Source organism: Amphiprion ocellaris, chromosome 17 (genome assembly GCF_022539595.1).
Source record: "Amphiprion ocellaris isolate individual 3 ecotype Okinawa chromosome 17, ASM2253959v1, whole genome shotgun sequence".
Taxonomy (NCBI): domain Eukaryota; kingdom Metazoa; phylum Chordata; class Actinopteri; family Pomacentridae; genus Amphiprion; species Amphiprion ocellaris.
Window position 1 is genome coordinate 32,830,979 of NC_072782.1, and position 21,677 is coordinate 32,852,655.

The window sequence follows — 21,677 nt, forward strand, 5'->3', positions numbered from 1 at the left end:
GAGTCGTACAGTCCCCACTCCATATCAGAGGAGAAGAGGTGGAGAGGGTGAACTCCAAGGATCTGACATGGACACTAAACACCTCCAAACTGGTGGAAAAGGCCCAGCAGAGGAAGTTCTTCCTGAGGAAGCTGAAGCAGGCTGGTCTGGCTCCACAACTGCTCTGAAACTTCTACAGAAGCACCATGGAGAGCATCCTCTGCCAGGGCTGCACAGCAAAAGACAGACAGGATCTGTCCTGGGTGGTAAAGGTGGACCACAGAGCTCCCGGACCTGGACTCTGTGTACACTAAGCACATGCAGAGAAGATCAGGGTCCATCTACATGGACGTCAGCCACCCAGGACACTTCCTGTTTGTCCTCCTGCCGTTGAAGAGGAGGTTAAAGCCCGGACTACCAGGCTGAGGAACAGCTTCTTCCCCAGAGCTGTTGCCTCCATTATACCTCCTCCCTCCTCCTGGAACTCTTAGAAACATAAAGAGTACAAAATGTATAGATAAAAATAAGTAGAACAAACAACCTAAAGATACAAATAAAAGCACAAAAAAAGATCTAAAAATACAAACATGAATAGAAACAGTGAAAGCATGAATGTAAAATGCCTTTTCTAGAGAAAATAAGCATGATATAAACTGTAATAAATGGTGTTACAGCACCAGGTTATGGTTCTCAGTGTTTACTGTGCTGACTGAATTAGAAAATGATGATTACTATTATAAAAGTCTGATGTTTGTGGTCGTTCTGCAGACAGAAACCTGCTGAACCAGAGGACTGGAGGCCGTTTGACTGTCTGAAGGTTAACTGTGAGGAGGAGATGCTGCTGCAGGTTTTCTTTATTCTCTGCTGACACAATGCGACTGGCAGCGCTGCACCGACTCACTCTGCTGATGTGCACGCCTCTAATATTAGTGTTTTCTGAAAGCAGCAGATCCTCCAGAGAAGCCTTTTCACGTCAATGTGTAGCGACCAGCCGCCTCCTGAGCCGATAACGGCGGCAACACAAAGCCGGAGCTCAACGCTCTGCTGAGGTGTTGTCGTCTTTGTCGGCCACATGTGTGTTAACAACCAGCAGAAGGTCTGATAGAAAACTTGTAACAGCTGGATTAATGTCAGCTGCAGGTCGGAGTGAATGAAGATCCAGAGAACAGAACGTCTGACGCATCAGGTTGTGGTTCTGTTCAGTGTATTTAAAATGGGAAGAAGCATCAGTGAAAGGTGCAGTTTTTACAGAACTGAATTATCAGTGTTGAATTCTTTAGCCAAAATATCCAATTAAAACAAGGTAAATAAAAATAACTGTTAAAGGTCATTGATTAGCTAATGTGGCTAATTACTAGTTATCTATTTTATGCATTTTAAGAAAAAAATATTCTTTAAAAAAGATGTGAAAAGTGAAGTTGGAGGGGTCCTAGAAATAAAAAAATTCAAAAGATTGTTATTGTCCAATACATTACATTTAGCTAATTACTGGTTTTCAATTTCAGAGAAGTGTCGAGGGCAGTTTTTATCTGTCATCTGAGTAAATAATGAGCATAAAAAGAAAAATAAAACCAGTACAAGCTCTTTGTTTGGAAGCTTCCAGCCTGAAAAACTGCTTTTCTCGTCTTCACTGTTTCTGAGGTAGAATATCTCTATGAGGATATTAACGTGATAAAAGCTGGATTTATGGCTGAGCTGTTAGATTTTACAGGTGGTTTTATTATCAGGCTTAAAGTTCCGACTGAAAACGTAATGACAGACGTACGGCTCAGAGTTTCCTCTAATCTAATTACCATAATTAAAGCTGGGTGTTTACCTGAGCTCTGAATTCCCCACGTTACCCTGGTAATTACTTTTTAATTACATTTCGATACAGATGATCACAGTCGCAAAGAACAAAGTGTGTGAAGACAAAACACTGGATGGACTTTATTACGTTTGTAATCAGGGACAGTTTGAGGATTACGAACGCTGCATGTGTCAGAATGTTCATGTAGGACTTCATATCGTCAGTAAATTTATTAGACCAGGAGGAGAACGACTGAACCAGAGTTAATCACAGTCCAACCAACAGCTGGTTCACATGAGACTGAACAGTTCTGCTGGAAATCCTCAGGGATGGAGGTTAAAATGGTCACTTCCTGCTTGGCGTTGTCGACGACATGATCAAATTTGTCCAAGATTATTCAACATTTGTTCAAAACAACCAGATATTTGTCCAAAATGACTACAGTTGATCACAATGAGTCATGATTCGCACAAAATGTCTCAAAATTTGTCCAAAATGACCAAAAACTTGTCTGAAAAGACTCAAAAAAACCTGGAATGTCCAACATTTTTCCAAAGGTGTCCAAAGATGTTACCAACACTGGGGGGAAACTAGAAGCGTCACATATCTAATTAGATTTTTAAGTAATTACATATTTAGATTGTTTCAATATTTGTCCAAGATGACTCAACAATTGACCATAATGACCTGTGATTTGTGCAAAATGTCTTAAAATTAGTCCAAAATGGCTTAAAATGTGTCCAAAAGACTCAAAAGTCACCTATAATTATTCAAAACTTCTCCAAGTTTATTCATTTGTTCAAAAGAACCAGATACTTGTCCAAAATGACGACAGTTTTGTAGAATGACTACAATGCTGCCACCACCATGCTTCACACCATGATGCTGCCACCACCATGCTTTAAATCATGATGCTGCCACCACCATGCTTCACATCATGATGCTGCCACCACCGTGCTTCACACCATGATGCTGCCACCACCATGCTTCACATCATGATGCTGCCACCACCATGCTTTAAATCATGATGCTGCCACCACCGTGCTTCACACCATGATGCTGCCACCACCATGCTTCACACCATGATGCTGCCACCACCATGCTTCACACCATGATGCTGCCACCACCATGCTTTAAATCATGATGCTGCCACCACCGTGCTTCACATCATGATGCTGCCACCACCGTGCTTCACATCATGATGCTGACACCACCGTGCTTCATCACATGATGCTGCCACCACCGTGCTTCATCACATGATGCTGCCACCACCGTGCTTCATCACATGATGCTGCCACCACCGTGCTTCATCACATGATGCTGCCACCACTGTGCTTCACATCATGATGCTGCCACCACTGTGCTTCACATCATGATGCTGCCACCACCGTGCTTCACATCATGATGCTGCCACCACCGTGCTTCATCACATGATGCTGCCACCACCGTGCTTCATCACATGATGCTGCCACCACCGTGCCCTACAATAGAAGTATTCATCTCCTTTGAAAGTTTTCCTTTTCATGACTTTAAACTCAGCTTTGGTCCCACCAGGAGCTCCAATCAGAGGTGAAGGATTCGTCTCTCCATGACCGACTCCTCCAGGGACGGATTACCACAAACCCTCCATCCTGCCTCCAGATTAACCAACAATTATCCACTTCCTGTTGTCTCCGGTTGTCCTGATCATCTGTCAGGTTTTGATGTGTTCTCAGTCGTCCCAAAACTCTGACTCTCAGAGGGACTAAATATCTTTTCTGTTTTCTTTAATCAAAGCTTTTCTGTGTGAATCAACTCGATGTCAGCAGCAGTCATCGCCTCCTCACCTGTTTATCTCCGCGTTTTCCAGGAGTTAACCAGAGATGTGAGGAAGGCCAGACAGAAACATTTCACCCTGATCTGTGACTGGCCCAGTCACACTTCAAACAGCTGCTGCCGAAAAGGCGTCAGAGGGTTTTATACGAAGCTTTCATGTGATCAGAGCGTTTATTTTGGGAGAAATGTTGCCTATGGACTGTTGATACAGAACGAGGTGCTTCTCTGTCTGCATCTTTTCTTTCTTCACTGTGATCTCATGAGTTGTTGTTTGTTGCAGAATCTGTTTAGAACCAACAGTTTTTACAGGATGGTCAATATTTGATCATGTTTTTGTCATTTTGTGTCTTTTTCTTGTCGTTTTGTGTCTTCTTTTTGTCATTTTGTGTCTCTTTGTGGTCGTTTCCGCTCCTGATCCTGTAGATATTATTCTATCTCTGTGTTTATATGTTATATTACTCATGTAGAATGAAGTGATTTTGAAGAAATATTAATTTTTTTTAGCTCAGATTTTAGCTCAGAAAACCTCCAGGAAACTGAAAATCCAACATTTCTTTCTGTTTCTACAGTTTGCTGTTGACAGATTGTGTATTTTTGGGCATTTTTTAAACAGACAGCATTCCTTCCAAACCCAGCAGCAGGTTTTTGGGATTCATTTGTCTAATTGGTTCACTGGTGGCCGACATTTGGCAGCTCAGACTGGACCACACTGGAACCAAGACAGACTCTTACTACTATCTGGGATAAATAAAAACGCTTTAAGTTCTTATTTTACACACAGACACTGTCTACTAGCAACAGAATACTGACAGCAGGCTGGAATCTCTTTGCTTTCAATGGTATATCTGGAAATCCTGCAAATTAAAGGTCTGTGTAGAGCTAATCACAGGAAAATAGTCCCCAATTTATGTCCATAAATTAAAAAACAACAACATGTCTGTTCTGGGTACATAATAAAAAAGGAATAAAAACCTGTGTAAATAACAGCAAATATCTGTAAAATGAAAATGCAGTTAAACTGTTTAATTTCATGATGACAAACTGCAAAAGCATTAATTATAGAAAATCTGCTGCTTTTAAAGTGGACATTATTTACAGTTTTTAGTTGGTTTGTTTCAGTCACTATTTTTTTCTGTGATTTATTGTTTATTATAAACAACAATTTACCATTTATTACCTTTTATTTTAGTCCTGAATTCACATAAATAACAACAAATATCTGTAAAGTGTTGTTTTTCTAATTTAAATACAGCAAAAATACCACAATTATGCAAATAACCTTGTAAATGTTAAAATACTGATTTTTTTTTTTTTTTTAAGTTTTTTTTTTTTTTTTTGGCCTTTTTGTCAGCTTTATTAGATAGGCGCAGTGAGAGAGAGACAGGAAACAGGGGAGAAGAGTCTGGAGAAGACATGCAGCAAAGGGCTGCGAGCGGGAATCGAACCCGGGCCGCTGCGTCGGGGACCAGCCCTGTACATGGGTCACCTGCTTAACCCGCTGAGCTATACGGGCACCCAAAAATACTGATTTTTGATGTGGATGTAATTTTTGATTTTAATCTGTTTTCAGAGTAGCATGTAATTTTTTTTTTCTGTTATTTTACTAGATATTACCTGTAATTTAATAAAACAGGGGCAACAATTCACCATTTTTACCTTTTATTTTAGTCCTTAATCTACATAAATAACAAGAGATTTCTGTATAAATACTTTTTCTAATCTAATTACAGCAAAAATACCATAATTATGCTAAAAACTATGTAAATGTAAATATACTGATTTTTTTCAGTTTAAAGCATTTCAACTGTTTTTTACATTTTATTTTAGTCCCTACTCTACATAAATATCAACAAATATCAGTAAAATATTGTTTTTCTTGATTTAAATACAGCAAAAAATAGCCTAATTATATATTTTTTAAAAAAGGTTGTAAATGTAAAAATACAGCCACTTATAGTTCTGACCAGTTTTTTCAGGTTATCATTTAAATTATAACTTTTTTCTATTATTTTATATTTTCAGTACTTTAATTTTTCCCAGTGAACCAGTAATTCTGACGCCTTAGAAACAGATGAAATATGAGATTTGTGTGTTTCTGTGAGTTAAAGCAGCTCTGACATAAATATGAACATTTCCATTAAACACTGAGGATTTATTTTTCTTCTTTCTGTCGGACGACAAACTGATGATTTAAAGGTTTAATGAACCAAGAACCAGACCTCCATCCATCAGATGCTCACATCCTTCAACCAACAGGTCAGAAAACTTCAACTTCCTGGACAAAAAACATCCTGATCTTCAGCTGCTTTAACCTTCGTCCTGATCTTCATCGTCCTGATCCTCCTCGTCGTCAGAAAGCTCCACCCCCGTTCTCTGATCTGATCCTGCAGATATCAGGGTTTGACCTGCTTCGTTTAATCAGCGTTCCTCTGAAAGCTCCAGCAGACGTCCTTTAAAGTGAAACCACTGCAGACGACTGAGAGGATTAAAGTTGTCGGAGAAAATGATCGTTTAGTCAAACGTCCGTTCAGAGCGTTATGTAAGCCGATAAACAATGATTTAAAAGAATACATTAAGAGTCTATTAATAAAGAACTGAAGAGTCTGAAACTGATTTATAATCTGTTAATGTAGAACCAACTTTCACATCAACGTGATGTTGTGTTCCATCAGGAAAATAGTCAGAAATCACCTTTAAATCCTGATGTTTCATTACAATGACTTAAGTGTAAGCATCTCCTTTCAAAATGATGTCCAAAAATAAAGTTCTTGCACCTTACTGTGTAAAAAAAACTTCAAAATTCTGAGATCCTCAGCAAAACTTATTCTTGATCACTTGGACAAATGTTGGATGTGTCGATTTAGGTCTATTGTGTTTTTGTAAATAAAGACATAACACAAAACAACCACAGAATAACATAAAACAACTAAAATATAACGTTCAATGACCACAAAAGGTGTAAAATGTTCAAAATAGGACAAAACTCAACCACAAAAACTAGAAAAACTATGAAGATGTGACACCAACAGAACACAAAAAGACATAAAACAACCAAAATGTGACACAAATCAACCACAGACATAAAACCATCAGGACATGAGACAAAACAACCACAGAAAGACATAAAACGACTAAAATGCAACACAAAACGACAACAAATAAACATAAAATCACCCAAATGTGATGATAAAATCACAAAGACTAAGTTTAAAACTAGATTCATGACAAAAAACTAGTTTAAAGACTAATAATCTAATTTAAACCTAGATTAAAGTCAACATTTTAAACAAAATCTAAGACTACATTGGAGACTAAAGACTAGATTAAAGACTAAAGATGACACTAAAAGCTAGATTAAAGATTAAAGTCTAGATTAAAGACTGCATTTAAGACTGGATTAAACACTAGTTTAAAGACTAAAGATCAAACTTAAAACTAGCGTAAAGTCAACAGTTAAAACAAAATCAAAGACTTCACTGGAGACTAAAGACTAGATCAAAAACTAAAGACTAGATCAAAAACTAAAGACTAGATCAAAAGCTAGATGCGAGATTAAAGTCTAGATTAAAGACTACATTTAAGACAATAAAAACAAGATTGAAAAGTTAGGACTGGGATAAAGGCTAGATCAAGACTGGATTTAAGCACAGACTAAATTTTAGATTTAAGATTCGATTAGAGACTAAAGAAAACATTTGACACCAGATAAACACTGAAGACCAAATTGAAGACCTACAGGACGAAAGACTAAGAATTAGAATTAAGACTAAAGACTCCATCTAAGACTAGAATAAAGACTAAAAACTCGATTTAAGACCAAACTAAGACCTACAGGACTAGATTAAGCCTGGATGAGAGACGATAAACTATAATAAAGACTAAAGACTAGATTTAAGACCACAGACTGGATTCCTAGTGTTGGACTCAGACTAGAGGACGTCTTTAGAAGCTGTCCATTCTCTATATTCCTGCTATTTAAAGCAGCTCAATCACTATTACTCCGGTGTTTTAATCTGTTTCTCAGCTCTGACCACAGCTTTGGACTTCTTGAATTTTTAATCCCTCTCCTAAATCCAGACTCGGCTCATTCCACCTCGTCCTCCACCTCAGACAAACTCATCCCACCTGTTCTAGCTGCTCGCCTCCACCACAAGTTTTAAGCTGAAAAGCCAACAAATCCTCCTCGGCCTCGTTAAATATTCATGCATGAGGAGGAAAAACAGCAGAAACTCTTTGTTCATGGTCACAGGAAGGAGAAAGTAAAGCTGCAGACGGACGGAAAAAAGCAGAACCAGGAGGAACGTTTTATAAAACACGAGGAAACTAAACCATAAACGTTTAACACCAACATATAGACGTCTAGAAACAGCAGTTATTGCTTCTGACCAATGAGGCCACGTCTACATTTAGTCTAAATATCTAAAAACTGGGACAGAAACAAGACACAACATAAGAAGAAAGGCGACAAAACTGTCCAGAGAGACAAAATGTCAAAAAACGCAAACACAAAACAACAAAAACGAGACGTAAAATGTCAAAAACCAGACAAAGCAACTAAAACAATATAAAAAATTTCACAACACAAGACAAGAAACAACAAAAACATAAAACAAAATGAAAGAAAAATGACAAAACTGAACAGAGACTTAAAACAGTACAAACGAGACACAAGACAACCAAAAGCAAGACACAAAAACTCAAAAACAACAAAAAGTCAGAAACCAAGACACAAAACAACAAAATGGAGACAGAAAATAAAAGACAGGTGACAAAACTGGCAAAATTCAGATTCAGAAAACTGTATTCTTGTCCAGGGGGCAATTAAAAATATCAAAAACAAGACAACGCAACTAAAACAAGACACAAAAAAACTATAGCGAGACACAAAATGTCAAAATCAAGTTGTGAAACCATAAAAAAGAGACACAAAACGTCAAAAAAACAAGACACAAAACAACAAAAATGTAACAAAATAAAAGAAAGGGGAAAAAACTGAACAAAGAGACATCAAACAGTAAAAACGAGACAAAATGTCAAAAACGAACCACAGGACAACCAAACACAAGACACAAAATATCACAAAACAAGACACAAAACTGCAAAAATAAGACAGAAAAATAAAGAACGGTGATGAATCCATCCAAAGAGACTTAAAACGACACAAATGAGACACAAAACAACAAAAAAGAGACACAAAATGTCAAAAAAAGACACAAAACAATAAAAACATCACATAAAATAGAAGAAAAGCGACAAAAATGAGCAAAGAGACTTCAAATGGTACAAAGGAGACAACCAAAAAATGTCATAAATGAGACACAAGTTGTCAAATAACAAAACACAGAACAACAAAACGGAGACAGAAAATAGGCAACGAAACTGTCCAAAGAGACATCAAACGACACAAAATGACACATAGAATCAGAAGCAAGATGCAAAACCATAAAAAAACAGAAACAAAATGTCAAAAAACAAAACACAAAACGTAACACAAAATACAAAAAAGGTGACAAAACTGTCCAAAGAGACTTAAAACGACACAAATGAGACACACAATAAAATGGAAAAAGTGTAAAATCTCCAGTCCAGGCTGGTTTAGTGCTTCCATAAAGTTCCTGTAAGGGTTTATCTATGGATGGATCCATGTTTCTACTAAAATCCAGTCTTTGGTCCACATTTCTCCAACTGTTGAGGCTTTAACATCAGTAGAATCTGATGGATGAAAGTTGGACCAGACAAGGTTCCAGTTTTTACAACTATACCATCATTAATTGAACATTTTGCACTTTTATTCCATTTTCAAGCTCCAATAATTAAATATTTGTCCTCTGCTGGATCCATTCAATCATTCACAGTTATGATGAAACTATTCTGAGTCCTGAAAACATTTCATGGCTGTTGGAGGTGTATTTATAGAGATACTGAAGCCTGAAAATGGTTTCTCAGGTGGTTTATTGAGGGTCAAAGTATTAAAATGTGAAGGTCTGAAGATATAAAATCCTCAAAATACACTGAAAAGTTCTAAATTCTCTGGTATCTCTGAGGTCAGACTGATATATTTGATGTTATCTAAACTAAATCAGTTGTTTAACTTGTTGAACTTAAACTAAATCAGTTGTTTAACTTGTTGAATTCTTGTTTTCAGAACTAAACATCATGACTGACGTTAATCTGCAGCGTTTAAAGAGTTTATCTGAATATTTTAAACACAGAATTAATCCCATCGGCAGCTGTAGGATTCGTACGAAGTTAAATAAAACCTGCGGACAGTGAACTCATCATTCAAAACTACAACAGCACAGAGACACTGAACGCATCGCGGTACTAAAACACACATACTGTAGTGTTAAGACACCTGAACGCACCACAGCAGTAATAACCACAGTAACACTACTGACTCACTTGAACACACCGCAGACCTGAAACTTACCGTAGGCACTCAAACGCACCACAACACCTTGATAAAAGAACGCACCACAAACACACAAATTTACTACAGCTCTCAGGCATTCAAACACACCACAAATCCAACGCAGTACCAAGACACACAAACGCAACACAAAACAAAGACATCTGAACGCACCACTTATTGAGACGCGCAAAGGTTCTGCTACATCTGAACACACCACAGTAGTAATAGAAACAGAACTAGGAAACTAAACACACCACAGTACTGAGACACTTGAACGCACCATAAACATATCACATTAACAGAGAAAAACCTATTTACCGTAGCTCCGTAGTTCTAAGACACTCAAACGCACCACAAGGCTTTGACACATAAGTCCACCACAGTGCTGAGGCACTTGAATGCACCACAAATGCACTGAGATGCACAAACTTAATGAAATATTCAGAAACCCGAACGCACCACAAAACTTTGACACAAAACGCACCACAGCACAAAGACACACAAGCTTTCTGTCGTTCAAAGACACTCGAACGCACCAAAAGACTTCGACACATGAATGCAACTCAACACGACGACAACCGAAAGCAGCACAGCAGTAACACACACAGTCACGCCCCAGAACTGAGAAAACACGAACAGATGCACTTGAACACACCACAGGACTGAGACACACAAACTCACCGCGACACAGAGACAAAAAAATTTACTGTAGTTCTAAAACACCTGAATGCACCACAAGACTTGGATAAACAAATGCACCACAGCAAAAAGACACTCAAACACACCACAGGGCTTCAATACGTTTATGCAACTCAGCACGGCGACACCCGAACACACCGTAAACAGCACCGAGACACAGAGACGCTTCGCAGTACAGAACAGAACTGAGACACACAAACGCACCGCAGCAACGCGGCACACGAACGCACCACACTGCTTGTCCTTGAAGTGGTCGTGCTGAGTTTACAGACGCCTGAGACTTGTTTGTTTCTGAATGTTGCAACTTTGTCTGGCTTAAACTGCTGCTCGTCCTGTGTGTGGTCGCCAAGAGTGTGTGTGTGTGTGTATGTGTGTGTGTGTGTGTGTGTGTGTGTGTGTGTGTGTTGCAGGGCTTTGCTGCACTACAGAGACATCCTTAGTGGAGAGAACAAAGACAGAGGCTCTTAATGAGCTCTGCCACTGCTGAGACCCAAAGTAGGCCGAGTGTGTGTGTGTGTGTGTGTGTGTGTGTGTGTGTGTGTGTGTGTGTGTGTGTGTGTGTGTGTGTGTGTGTGTGTGGGTCAGAACCAGGTGACTAAACTCAGCAGAGTTTCCTCTGAAGCCTCGTTTGTCTAATCCCCACAGAAGCAGCTCAGTTAGCAAAGAATGAAACCGACGTTTATACACCGACAGAACCAGAACAGAACCGGAACAGAACCGGAACAGAACCGGGACAGAACCGGAACAGAACCGGGACAGAACCGGGACAGAACCGGAACAGAACCGGGACAGAACCGGGACAGAACCGGTACAGAACCGGGACAGAACCGGGACAGAACCGGAACAGAACCGGGACAGAACCGGGACAGAACCGGAACAGAACCGGGACAGAACCGGAACAGAACCGGGACAGAACCGGGACAGAACCGGGACAGAACCAGAACAGAACCGGGACAGAACCAGAACAGAATCAGACACAAACCTGGTTGATTTATAGACTGCTGACTGTCAGAAAATGGTTAAAAAATGTCTCCTGATCATTTTGTGTCTTTGTGGTTCTTTTGTGTCTCTGTGGTTCTGTTGTGTCTCTGTGGTTCTGTTGTGTCTCTTTGCGGTTGTTTTGTGTCTCTTTGCGGTTGTTTTGTGTCTCTTTGCGGTTGTTTTGTGTCTCTTTGCGGTTGTTTTGTGTCTCTTAGTGGTTGTTTTGTGTCTCTTAGTGGTTGTTTTGTGTCTCTTAGTGGTTGTTTTGTGTCTCTTAGTGGTTGTTTTGTGTCTCTTTGCGGTTGTTTTGTGTCTCTTAGTGGTTGTCAGACTCCCACAGCGCCCCCTACAGGCCCTACATACTTTCTACTGCAGCTTCCATACATACAGAAAAACACACTAAAGCATAAAAGAAGCAGCAGCTAGAAGCCGGTGTGGTTGTGGTCCTTACCCTCAGTCAGGCCCATGTGGATGCTCCAGTAGTTCTGGAGACACTGCAGCTCCTTCTTCATGTTCCTCTTGCAGCGGCAGTCGTACAGCGGCGAGTCCTGCAGCACCTCTAGCGCCCCCTGGCACTCCCTGGAGGCCAGCATGGCGCTGCGCTCCTTGTCGCCGCCCGACAGGCACTGGCGCATGATCCGGTAGCGGGAGCTGCACTGGTTGTTCTGGTTGCAGAGTTCTGAGGCTCTGACACAGTCCAGAGGTTCCCTCCAGCCGGGAGGGCCGAGCTCCGAGTCGCACACGCTCACATCTGCAGGACGACAACACGACAACATGTTACAAACAGCAACATCACAACATTACAGATAACAGCATGACAGCAGCAGGTCTGAGGATTCTTAAGGTCCTACAGACGGACCAGAACCGGGTCTTTGAGGCTGGTTCAGGGTTGTTTTGTCGCTTTGCAGCTTATTTGTCTTTATTCAGTGTTTTTGTGTCATTGTTGTTGTGCCACTTCTGGGTCATTTTTCTAATTTTTAAACTGTTTAGCAGAATTTTTAGTGTCCTTGCTGCACAGTGGCTCAGTGGTTAGCACCGTCGCCTTGCAGCTAGAAGATCCCCAGTTCATGTCCTCACCTTCCTGGGATCTTCCTGCATGGAGTTTCCATGTTCTCCTGTACATGTGTGGGTTCTCCAGGTTCTCCAGCTTCCTCCCACAGTCCAGAAACATGCTGAGGTTAACTAGTGATTCTAAACTGTCCGTAGGTGTGAATGTGAGTGTGACAGTTTGTCTCCATGTGTAGCCCTGTGACAGACTGTTACCTGTCCAGGTGTGTGTGGGTGTGTGTGTGTGTGTGTGTGTGTGTGTGTGTGTGTGTGTGTGTGTGTGTGTGTGTGTGTCGTGCCATTCAGCAGCTTCCATTACAGCAGAGACAATAACAAGCAGCAGGAATCCAATTAAGAGCGAGTCTCAGATAAGAACGGTGGAGCTCTGATATGGAAGTTACCTGCTGTTGCCAGGTGTGTGTCTGTGTGTGTGAGTCTTTGTGGTCATTTCTCATTGTTTTTTACTTTTTTGCGGTTGTTTTGTGTCTCTTTGTGGTCATTTTGTGTCTCTGTGGACATTTCATGTCTCTTTGTGGTTGTTTTGCGTCTCTTTGTGGTCATTTTGTGTCTCTTTGTGGTCGGTTGTGTTTCTTTGTAGTTGTTTTGTGTCTCCTTGTTGTCGTTTTGTGTCTCTTTGTTGTTGTTTTGTGTCTGTGTGATTGTTTTGTGTCTGTTTTTGGCTGTTTTTTGTCTCTTTGTTGTCGTTTTGTGTGTCTGTGGTTGTTTTGTGTCTCTTTCTCTTCGTTTTGTGTCTCTTTGTGGTCATTTTGTGTCTCTTTCTGGTCGTTTTGTGACTCTTTGTGGTTGTTTTGTGTCTTTGTGGTTGTTTTGTGTCTTTGTGGTTGTTTTGTGTCTTTTTTTGTCGTTTCGTGTCTGTGTGGTTGTTTTGTGTCTTTGTGGTCATTTTGTGTCTTTTTGTGGTCATTTATTCTTTTTGTGGTCATTTATTCTTTTTGTGGTTGTTTTCTATATTCTTCTTGTTATTCTTTGTGCCTATTTGTGTAATTTTCAATCCGTTTGTAATAGTTTTCTGTCTTTTTGTGATAATTTTTTGGCCTTCCAATTGTCATTTTGTGTCTCTTTTCATCTTTTTATGTCTTTTTGTGTCTCGTTGTTTTTGTCCCCTTGTGGTCATTTTGTGTTTTTCTGTCATCATCTTATTAAATTTCCCTCCTAAAATGTCGTTAATGCTCTCAAATAAAACAGGCCAAGTGTTCAATCATCCGTTTGGTTTCCTCCTCTCTGGTTCTCAGATTCATCACTTCTGTTCTGAACAACATATCAACTGTTTCCTCCACGCGCTGCTCTTCTTTCAGGCTTTAGATTCCTGCGTTTGCTCATACAGTCGACCTGAAGCCCTGGAAATGCTGTGAGGCCTTCAAAATAAAAGCCTCAACAGCTTCTCCTCCTCACCTCCAGGTCCCTGTTTGCACTTCAGGCAGAAATCAAACTCACAGCGATCGATTTGACCTCAGCATGTGTGGAGGAAACATGAGAAGTTTGCAGCAGAAATCAACAGGCAGCAGGAGGATTAATTAACTCTGGACACGCCACTGGAAGCTCAATCAGCCACGCTGAGCTCCAAGGCTGCTGCTGCTGCTGCTGCTGCTGCTGTTGCGGGAAGCAAACCCAATTATGTAATCACAACAAACACAACAGAATGAGTGGATTCACATCTCTGCTGCAGATTATTGCCGTTCATTCTCATGTATTCAGCACTAATAATCACACAAACTGGTTTCTAGTAGAAGCAGCTTCTAGTTTCAGTCGGTTTGGTCCAGTTTGCATTAATATTATCGCTCCGAACGGACACTCGAACTGTGTTTTAGTTAAATATTTAACCGTTTATCCACCATTTAATAATTCAGCCGTCAAGAGACAAAAGATCTCCTCACGTCTCACACAGAAAAATACATTTTGTTCACCACGTTTCTGTGTTCAGCATTCATCAGACAACCTCACCGACAGAAACTGACCACAAAAAAACAGAAAGAGAAACAAAATGATGACAGTAAGAAACAAAACAGCCATAAGGAGGCAAATACACAAAGAGACAAAAAACAACCACATAGAGACACAAAACAGCCACAAAGAGACAAAAATGACCACATAGAGACACAAAACTACCACAAAGAGACACAAAACAACCACAAAGACATAAAATGACCACAAAGAGACACAAAATGACCACAAAGACATAAAATGAAAACAAAGACACACAAAATGAAAACACAGACACACAAAATGACCACAGACACACAAGACAGACACATAATGACAACAAACAGAAACCAAACAACCGCAAAGAGACACAAAAAGACTCAGAAGACCACAAAGTACTTTGCTTAATGAAGGTAAAGCACCAAAATGTCGCAAATTAATGTCTTTCTTCCAGTTAGACATCACATAAGTGTGACTGATTTGGTCACAAACAAACTTTTTTCTTCTTTAGAGTTTGATGAGATAATTAGCTGATAGCAATGATAACCATTAATTTGTTTGTGTCAAATGTCTCCATGTGGAAGTGCCTACCAGGCCCAAAGTTCAGGATCAAGTTCAAAACCAGTCAAAAGCCAGTTCAGGAATCAAGGCCAGAACCAAAACCAATCTAAAATCAGCTAAAACTACTCTAATACCAACTCCAAAGCCCATCCAAGACCAAGACTCTTACAGAGCCACAACGTCCCCGAGCTGGGATGGTCAAACTAACACATTGGATAGGATCAAAACCAGAACCAAAACTAGTCCAACGTCAATCTAAAACTAGTCTTGAACCAAGTCCAGTCCAATGGGCAAAAGCAGTTGAAGATCAGTACCAAAACCACTCCAAAACCAAGTCTTCACACAGTCCAAAACCAATTCAAAACTATGTTCAATTTAAAGTACAAAACCAAGTCTAAAACTAGGACCAAAACCAGTCCAAAAACTGTTTAAAACTAGTCCAAACCCAGTCCATAACCAGTCCAAAACCAAATCTTAGCCTCGTATAAAACCAAGTTCACAACCAGTCACGCCTATGTCCAATACTAGGACCAAAACCAGTCCAACTGGTTTTGGATTAGTTTTGAACTTGGTCTTGGACTGGGGGTTTGACTTGGTTCTGCGCTGGTTTGATCTTGGTTTTGGGTACAGGTTTGGTCCTGGTATTGGACTAGTTTTGGACTAAATTTAGATAGATTTTGGGCTTAGTATAATCCATTTCTCCATCGTAAGTGAGACACTCCTGAAACCCTCTGTCCAGAAGACTGAGGTGAGGGTAGCTGTGGCGTAGCGTGAAAGCTCCTCTTTGCTCAACATGCCGTTGTGGTCCTTATCCAGGTTGAGGTACTGACTATAGACTCCTCATCTCTCAACTCCAATAAGACATCTAGAAAACTGCAGGCCAAGATATCTTCAATATTTATCTTTCCTGTTCGGAGAGGGTCAAGGAAGAAAAAGAACTTGCAAACAGCAGTGCAAACTTAGAAAGAATAGAAGGACTTCTCCAGTCCATCCAGCTGAGGCAGAGTAGGGATCAGCTCTTGGATGTAGTTCTCAATATCCAACAAATGAGACAAACATGAACAGAGAACTGATTAGAGGGATGCTGGACTGAAGATTTGAAGGAGTTCAAGTATCTCGGGATCTTGTTCATGAGGAAAATGGAGCGTGAGATGGACAGGTTGGTAGTATTGAGGGCATTGTACCGAACCGTCGTAGTGAACAGGGAGCTGAGCAGCAGTCTAGAATGACCTGCTTCATCTGCTGCCTCCAAGACCCGACCCCGGATAAGAGGAAGAACATGGATGGATGGATGGATGGATGGATGGATGGATGGACTGAATATGGAAACAAAAAAAGAATCCTAAATCAAAATTAGAAAAGACACACATATCTAGTGACTCTCAGGTGATAAATTGAAGTACAAAAACAAGACAACAGTAGAGGTTAGATTCCTATTCTTAATGGTCTTTAACTCATTAGACAGTTAACACACAATCACAATTCAAGCTGCTCCTCTTCCAGTAATGCATAAGACTGATGCTGACACTCCAGTTCAGAAGACAGTGTTGTTTGGGAGGAAACTGGCACAAAAAAAAAATCAGGGTTGAATCAGGAGAAGATCCAGCAGAGAATCCAGGACAGAGAGAAAGATGTGAGGAAGCTTCAGCAGGAGGTGGAGGCCATCAATCAGTCTGCTGACAAAGCTGTAACCAACAGTGAGGAGATCTTCAAAGATTTCATCCATCTTGTTGAGAAAAGAAACTCTGATGTGAAGCAGCAGATCAGATCCAAGCAGACAGACGAGGTGAGAAAAGTCAGAGGTCTTCAGGAGAAGTTGAAACAGGAGCTTGTTGAGTTGAGAAGGAGAAGCTCTGAGATGGAGCAGTCCAAAACCAAGTCTAAAAATCTGGTCAAAAACCAGTCCAAAAGTAGGCCAAAACCAGGTCCAAAAAGTCTACAGCCAAAGTCTTGAAGGTCCCATATGGACAGAATCCACTTTTCAGTATTTTGAGCTTGAAAATTAAAAGATGAACAGTCAAGACATGTAAGACTCTGATAAATCTGTTGTAAAGAGGCGCAGTATGAGACCTTAAAACCAGTCCAAGACCAAGTTTCAAGTCAGTACAAAACCAATTCAATTCAATTCAATTCAATTCAATTCAATTCAATTCAATTCAATTATTGTCTTTATTGTCCCCTGAGGGAAATTTGCTTTGCAGGTGAGTAAAACAACAAACATAAAACATAGCAACACAACTCCAAACACAATCACTATCACAAAGATTCAAGGAAAATGCTGGCAAGGACAAGTGACCACACACCACGAGGGACAACTGAAGGCAGGACCATCATTCCACATCACTACCATTCACCTCTTTCTAAGATTCAAATTTAATTGTGTGATGGCTTGGGCTACAAAAGAGTCCCTCATCCTGTTTGATTTGGCCTTTGGCACTCTAAAATCAGTTTAAAATTAGTCTAAGACCAAGTCCAGTCCTGATCTAGGTCCAGTATCATGAACAAAGGCAGTCCAAAATCAGGACCACAACCAGGTCAAAAATATGTCTAAAGAAAGTTCAAAACCAGTATAAAACCAGTCCAGTCAGTCCCAAAAAAGGCTAAAGCTCAAGACCAAGTTCAAAATCAGTCAAAAGCAAGTCCTGGACGGGAATCAGAACCAGTCCAAACTGTTCAAAACCCGGATCAAAACCAATTCCTGGACCAGGACCAAACTAGCAATATAATAAGCCCAAAATCAATCTAAAATTAGTGCAAAACCAGTCCAATACCAGGACCAAAAAAAATCCAGAACCAAGTCTTAACCCCAAGTCCAGAACCAGTCTAAGACCAAGTCCAAAATTAACCCAAAAAAGTCCAAAACTAGGTCCAATATCATGAACAAAGGCAGTCCCAAATCAGGATCACAACCAGGTCAAAATATGTTCAAAGAAAGTTCAAAACCAGCACAAAACCAGTGCAGAACCAAAGTCTAAAACCAGTCCAAAATCTGTTTAAAACCAGTCAAAAACCAGTAGAAACCAGCACAAACCAGTACAAAAGCAGTCCAAACCAGTGTAAAACCTAGACAAAACCCAGTCCAGTCAGTCAGTGTAAAGCCAGGTTCAAAACCAAGTCCCAAACAAGGCCAAAGGTCAAGACAAGGTTCAAAAATAGTCCAAAATCAAGTCTTGCACCAGGACCAGTTTAAACTGTTCAAAACTAGGCTCAAAACCAGTTCCTGGATCAGAACCAACCAGTCCAATACCAGAATCAAATCTGTACCCAAGACCAAACCGGTCCAGAACCAGTTCTTAACCCAGTCCAGAACCAGTCTAGTCTGCATCCTTCAGTATTTTCTGGTGTTCACAGCTGTTCTCAGGTCCTCCTCCCTGTTTATTGATCAGCTGATGGAGCTACAGTCGCCCTCTGCTGGACGCCTCCATCCCTACACATCCAGATCCAGGTAGCTGCCCTACAAACCACAGTACAGCAGCTCTGCAGTGGAACCGAGTACTCCTACTGAAGTACTGCTCATTAGCGCAGTGTTCAGGCTCGTCTCTGGAGAAGTATTGTAGTTTTTACTGCGTTTCTCTGACTGATTCCCTGAAAACCTCCTGAGCCTCTAAAGCAGAGAAACAGAATCCAGGAAATCAGAATCATCTCAACAAGCTGCTTCCACCACGACCTCAGAGCAGATAGGAGGTACAAGTACACACACTGCAGTACAAATACACAATTAGTAGTAGAGAGAATGGAAAAATAAAAAGAGAAAGTAAACACCAGCACCTACAATCATACAGTACTGCAAATATATAGTATAAAATAATATGGATTAGAAAGGTGAATTGTAGTAGCAGTATAGTGTAATCTGGAATAATACAGTATACAATATGTAGTATAATGTAGTGTAATGGTAGTACGATATAGGATATGAGGTAAATGTAGTACTGTAGTGCAGCAGTATGGTGTAATCTGTAGTAACATAGTGCATCATGTGGAATATACTGCAGTTTAATGGTTGTAAAACACAATAAGTAATAGAACATATTAATATAGTAGCAGTATAGTGGACAAATATGAAGTATAATGCAGAGTGCTGGTAGTATTATATAGTAAGTAGTAAGAAAATACATGTGTAGTATAACGGAGTACAGCGTAGGAGGAATGCAGGATATAATACAGAATGTACTGCAGTTTGATAGATAGATAGATTAAACCTTTATTGATCCCACAGCGGGGAAATTTACAGTGTAACAGCAGCAAATAGAACAGTTAGAATAAAAAGGAGAGCAGCACACAACGCACACAGTGCATAGATAGAAATATTTTCTTCTTGTAGAAGAAAAAAATACAATATTTACAGCAATGGTAGTAAAACACAACAAGTAATAGAATATATTAATGTAGTAGTAGTATAGTGGACAAATATGAAGTATGATGATGTAGTATTATATAGTAAGCAATAAAATACATGGCCAGAGGTACTAGTGTAGTACTAGAGAGTACAGTATAGTCTGGAGGAATGCAGTATTTGATACAGAATGTACTGTAGTTTAATGGTAGTACGTTGAAATGTAGTATTAGAAGTCTGTCTAGTTAGTACTTTTACTTCAAGCAGCTTCAGTTTACTTTAAGTACTTTAATCAGGTGCAGCTTCCTACTTGTAATGAGGTATTTTGTGGTATTTTCCAGAAGTATTTGAGTATTTCGGCTGATTCCCTCACAGGTGAGTCAGAACGGCGCCTCCACCGGGACTCGAACCCGCGACTCATCTGACTGACGGTGTGTGTGTGTGTGTGTGTGTGTGTGTGTGTGTGTGTGTGTGTGTGTGTGTGTGCGTGTGTGTGTGTGTGAGTGTGTTTCAGTGTGTGAGTGTGTGCGCGCGCGTGCACTCACCCAACACGAACAGCACACAGATGATGTTAATCAGCATCGCGTCGCGCGCAGCTGTAATAATCCCACAGGTCATGACGGTTAACGGGGGTCGGTGTCACGCGCTGCCCGCTCCGGTCCTCTCGGTCTGTCGGTGTCTCACTCTCTGTCCCTGGTTCGGTCCACCGACATGCTGGAGCCCCGGAGGCGGTTCGGTTGACCGGGGAGCCGCTCCGGACTCACAGCGCGCTGCCCGGTTCGGACCGCATGTTCCGGGGAGGCGGCGCAGCGTCCTCGGTGTATCCGCGGGAGTCGCTCCACGGACGGCGGACGGAGCCACAGCGTCCCGGCGGGTTCCGTCACATCCACTCCGGTACTCCAACTTTCCGGTGCTCGGTCACTTCTGCCGCTACAGGGACTACACCGGAGCTCCGCGCGCCTCTCGGTCCGGTTCGCTCCCAACACGCGCGTCTCCCAGTAAAATCCACTCCGGCTGCCTCGTGCGTCCGCTCGCGTCTCCTTCCGCTGAAAAAACCGGCGCGTGCGACCGGAGAAACTGAGAAACCCCCTCCCCCTCCTCCCCCCCAGCGCACACACTCTGGCGCGTGCCAGTCCCGGTGAAGCTCCGGTGTCTCCGGTTCTCTGTCCAGGTGTCTAACGAGCGACGCGCACCCACCGACTCAAGCACGATGACCCGGGGTGATGGCGCGCGCTCCCACCAGTTAATAATAATAATAATAATAATAATAATAATAATAATAATAATAATAATTATTATTATTATTATTATTATTATTATTATTATTATTATTATTATTATTATTATTATTATCTTTTTTTAATTTAAATTTCAATCACATTTTTATTATATTTGCAAATATTTGTATACTCTGCAATATTTTAAAATAATAGTTAAAATTTACAATATAAAACATTTATTATTTTTTATTTTCTGTCATTATTTGAAAGATTTTCATTAGTAAAACTCACTTTTTTAGGAGTAGTTAGGTTTGGTCTGCGTCCCGACATTGTACGGGTTTTTAACTTTTTGAGGACTGGTTTAGGTTTGATTTTGGTTCTGGTTTAAGACTTTTTGAGGACTGGTTTCCAACTGTCTTATGCAGGTTTTAGACTTTTTTTTAACCCCAAGAACACCAAACCTACCATCAAGCATGGAGGTGGCAGTATCATGCTGTGGCGCTTTCTAGAAGAGCTTCTGGACTGGTTTCAGACTGGATGTTGGACTGGTTCTGGACTTTCTTGGGCGGGTCTTGGACTTTTTTTTAGGAGGGTTTGGTTGTATCATGATTTTGCACTGGCTTTGGACATTTTTTAGGACTGGTTTCAGACTGTATCTACAACTGGTTTTGAACTGGTTTTGGACAAGTCTAGGTTTGATTTTGGTCCTGGATTTAGACTTTTTGAGGACTGGTTTCCAACTGTCTTATGCAGGTTTTAGACTTTATTTTTAACCCCAAGAACACCAAACCTACCACCAAGCATGGTGGTGGCAGCATCATTCTCTGTGGAACTGGAGCTTTACACAAAGTAAATAGAATAATGAAGAAGGAGGATCACCTCCACGTTCTTCTTGAAAAC

General features: G+C 40.7%; 1 protein-coding gene across 1 annotated transcript in view; it reads right to left on the reverse strand.

Moving 5' to 3' along the window:
* The window catches only part of gfra2b (GDNF family receptor alpha 2b), a 99,414-nt gene extending 79,170 nt beyond the window's left edge, over positions 1-20,244 (reverse strand). The window contains exons 1-2 of the mRNA XM_055019415.1: positions 20,103-20,244; positions 12,127-12,426 (exon numbers count right to left, since the gene is read on the reverse strand). Coding sequence (XP_054875390.1) covers positions 12,127-12,426; positions 20,103-20,175 — 373 coding nt within the window. The 5' untranslated portion in view covers positions 20,176-20,244. The remainder of the gene's footprint in view (positions 1-12,126; positions 12,427-20,102) is intronic.
* Between the last annotated feature and the right edge of the window lie 1,433 nt (positions 20,245-21,677).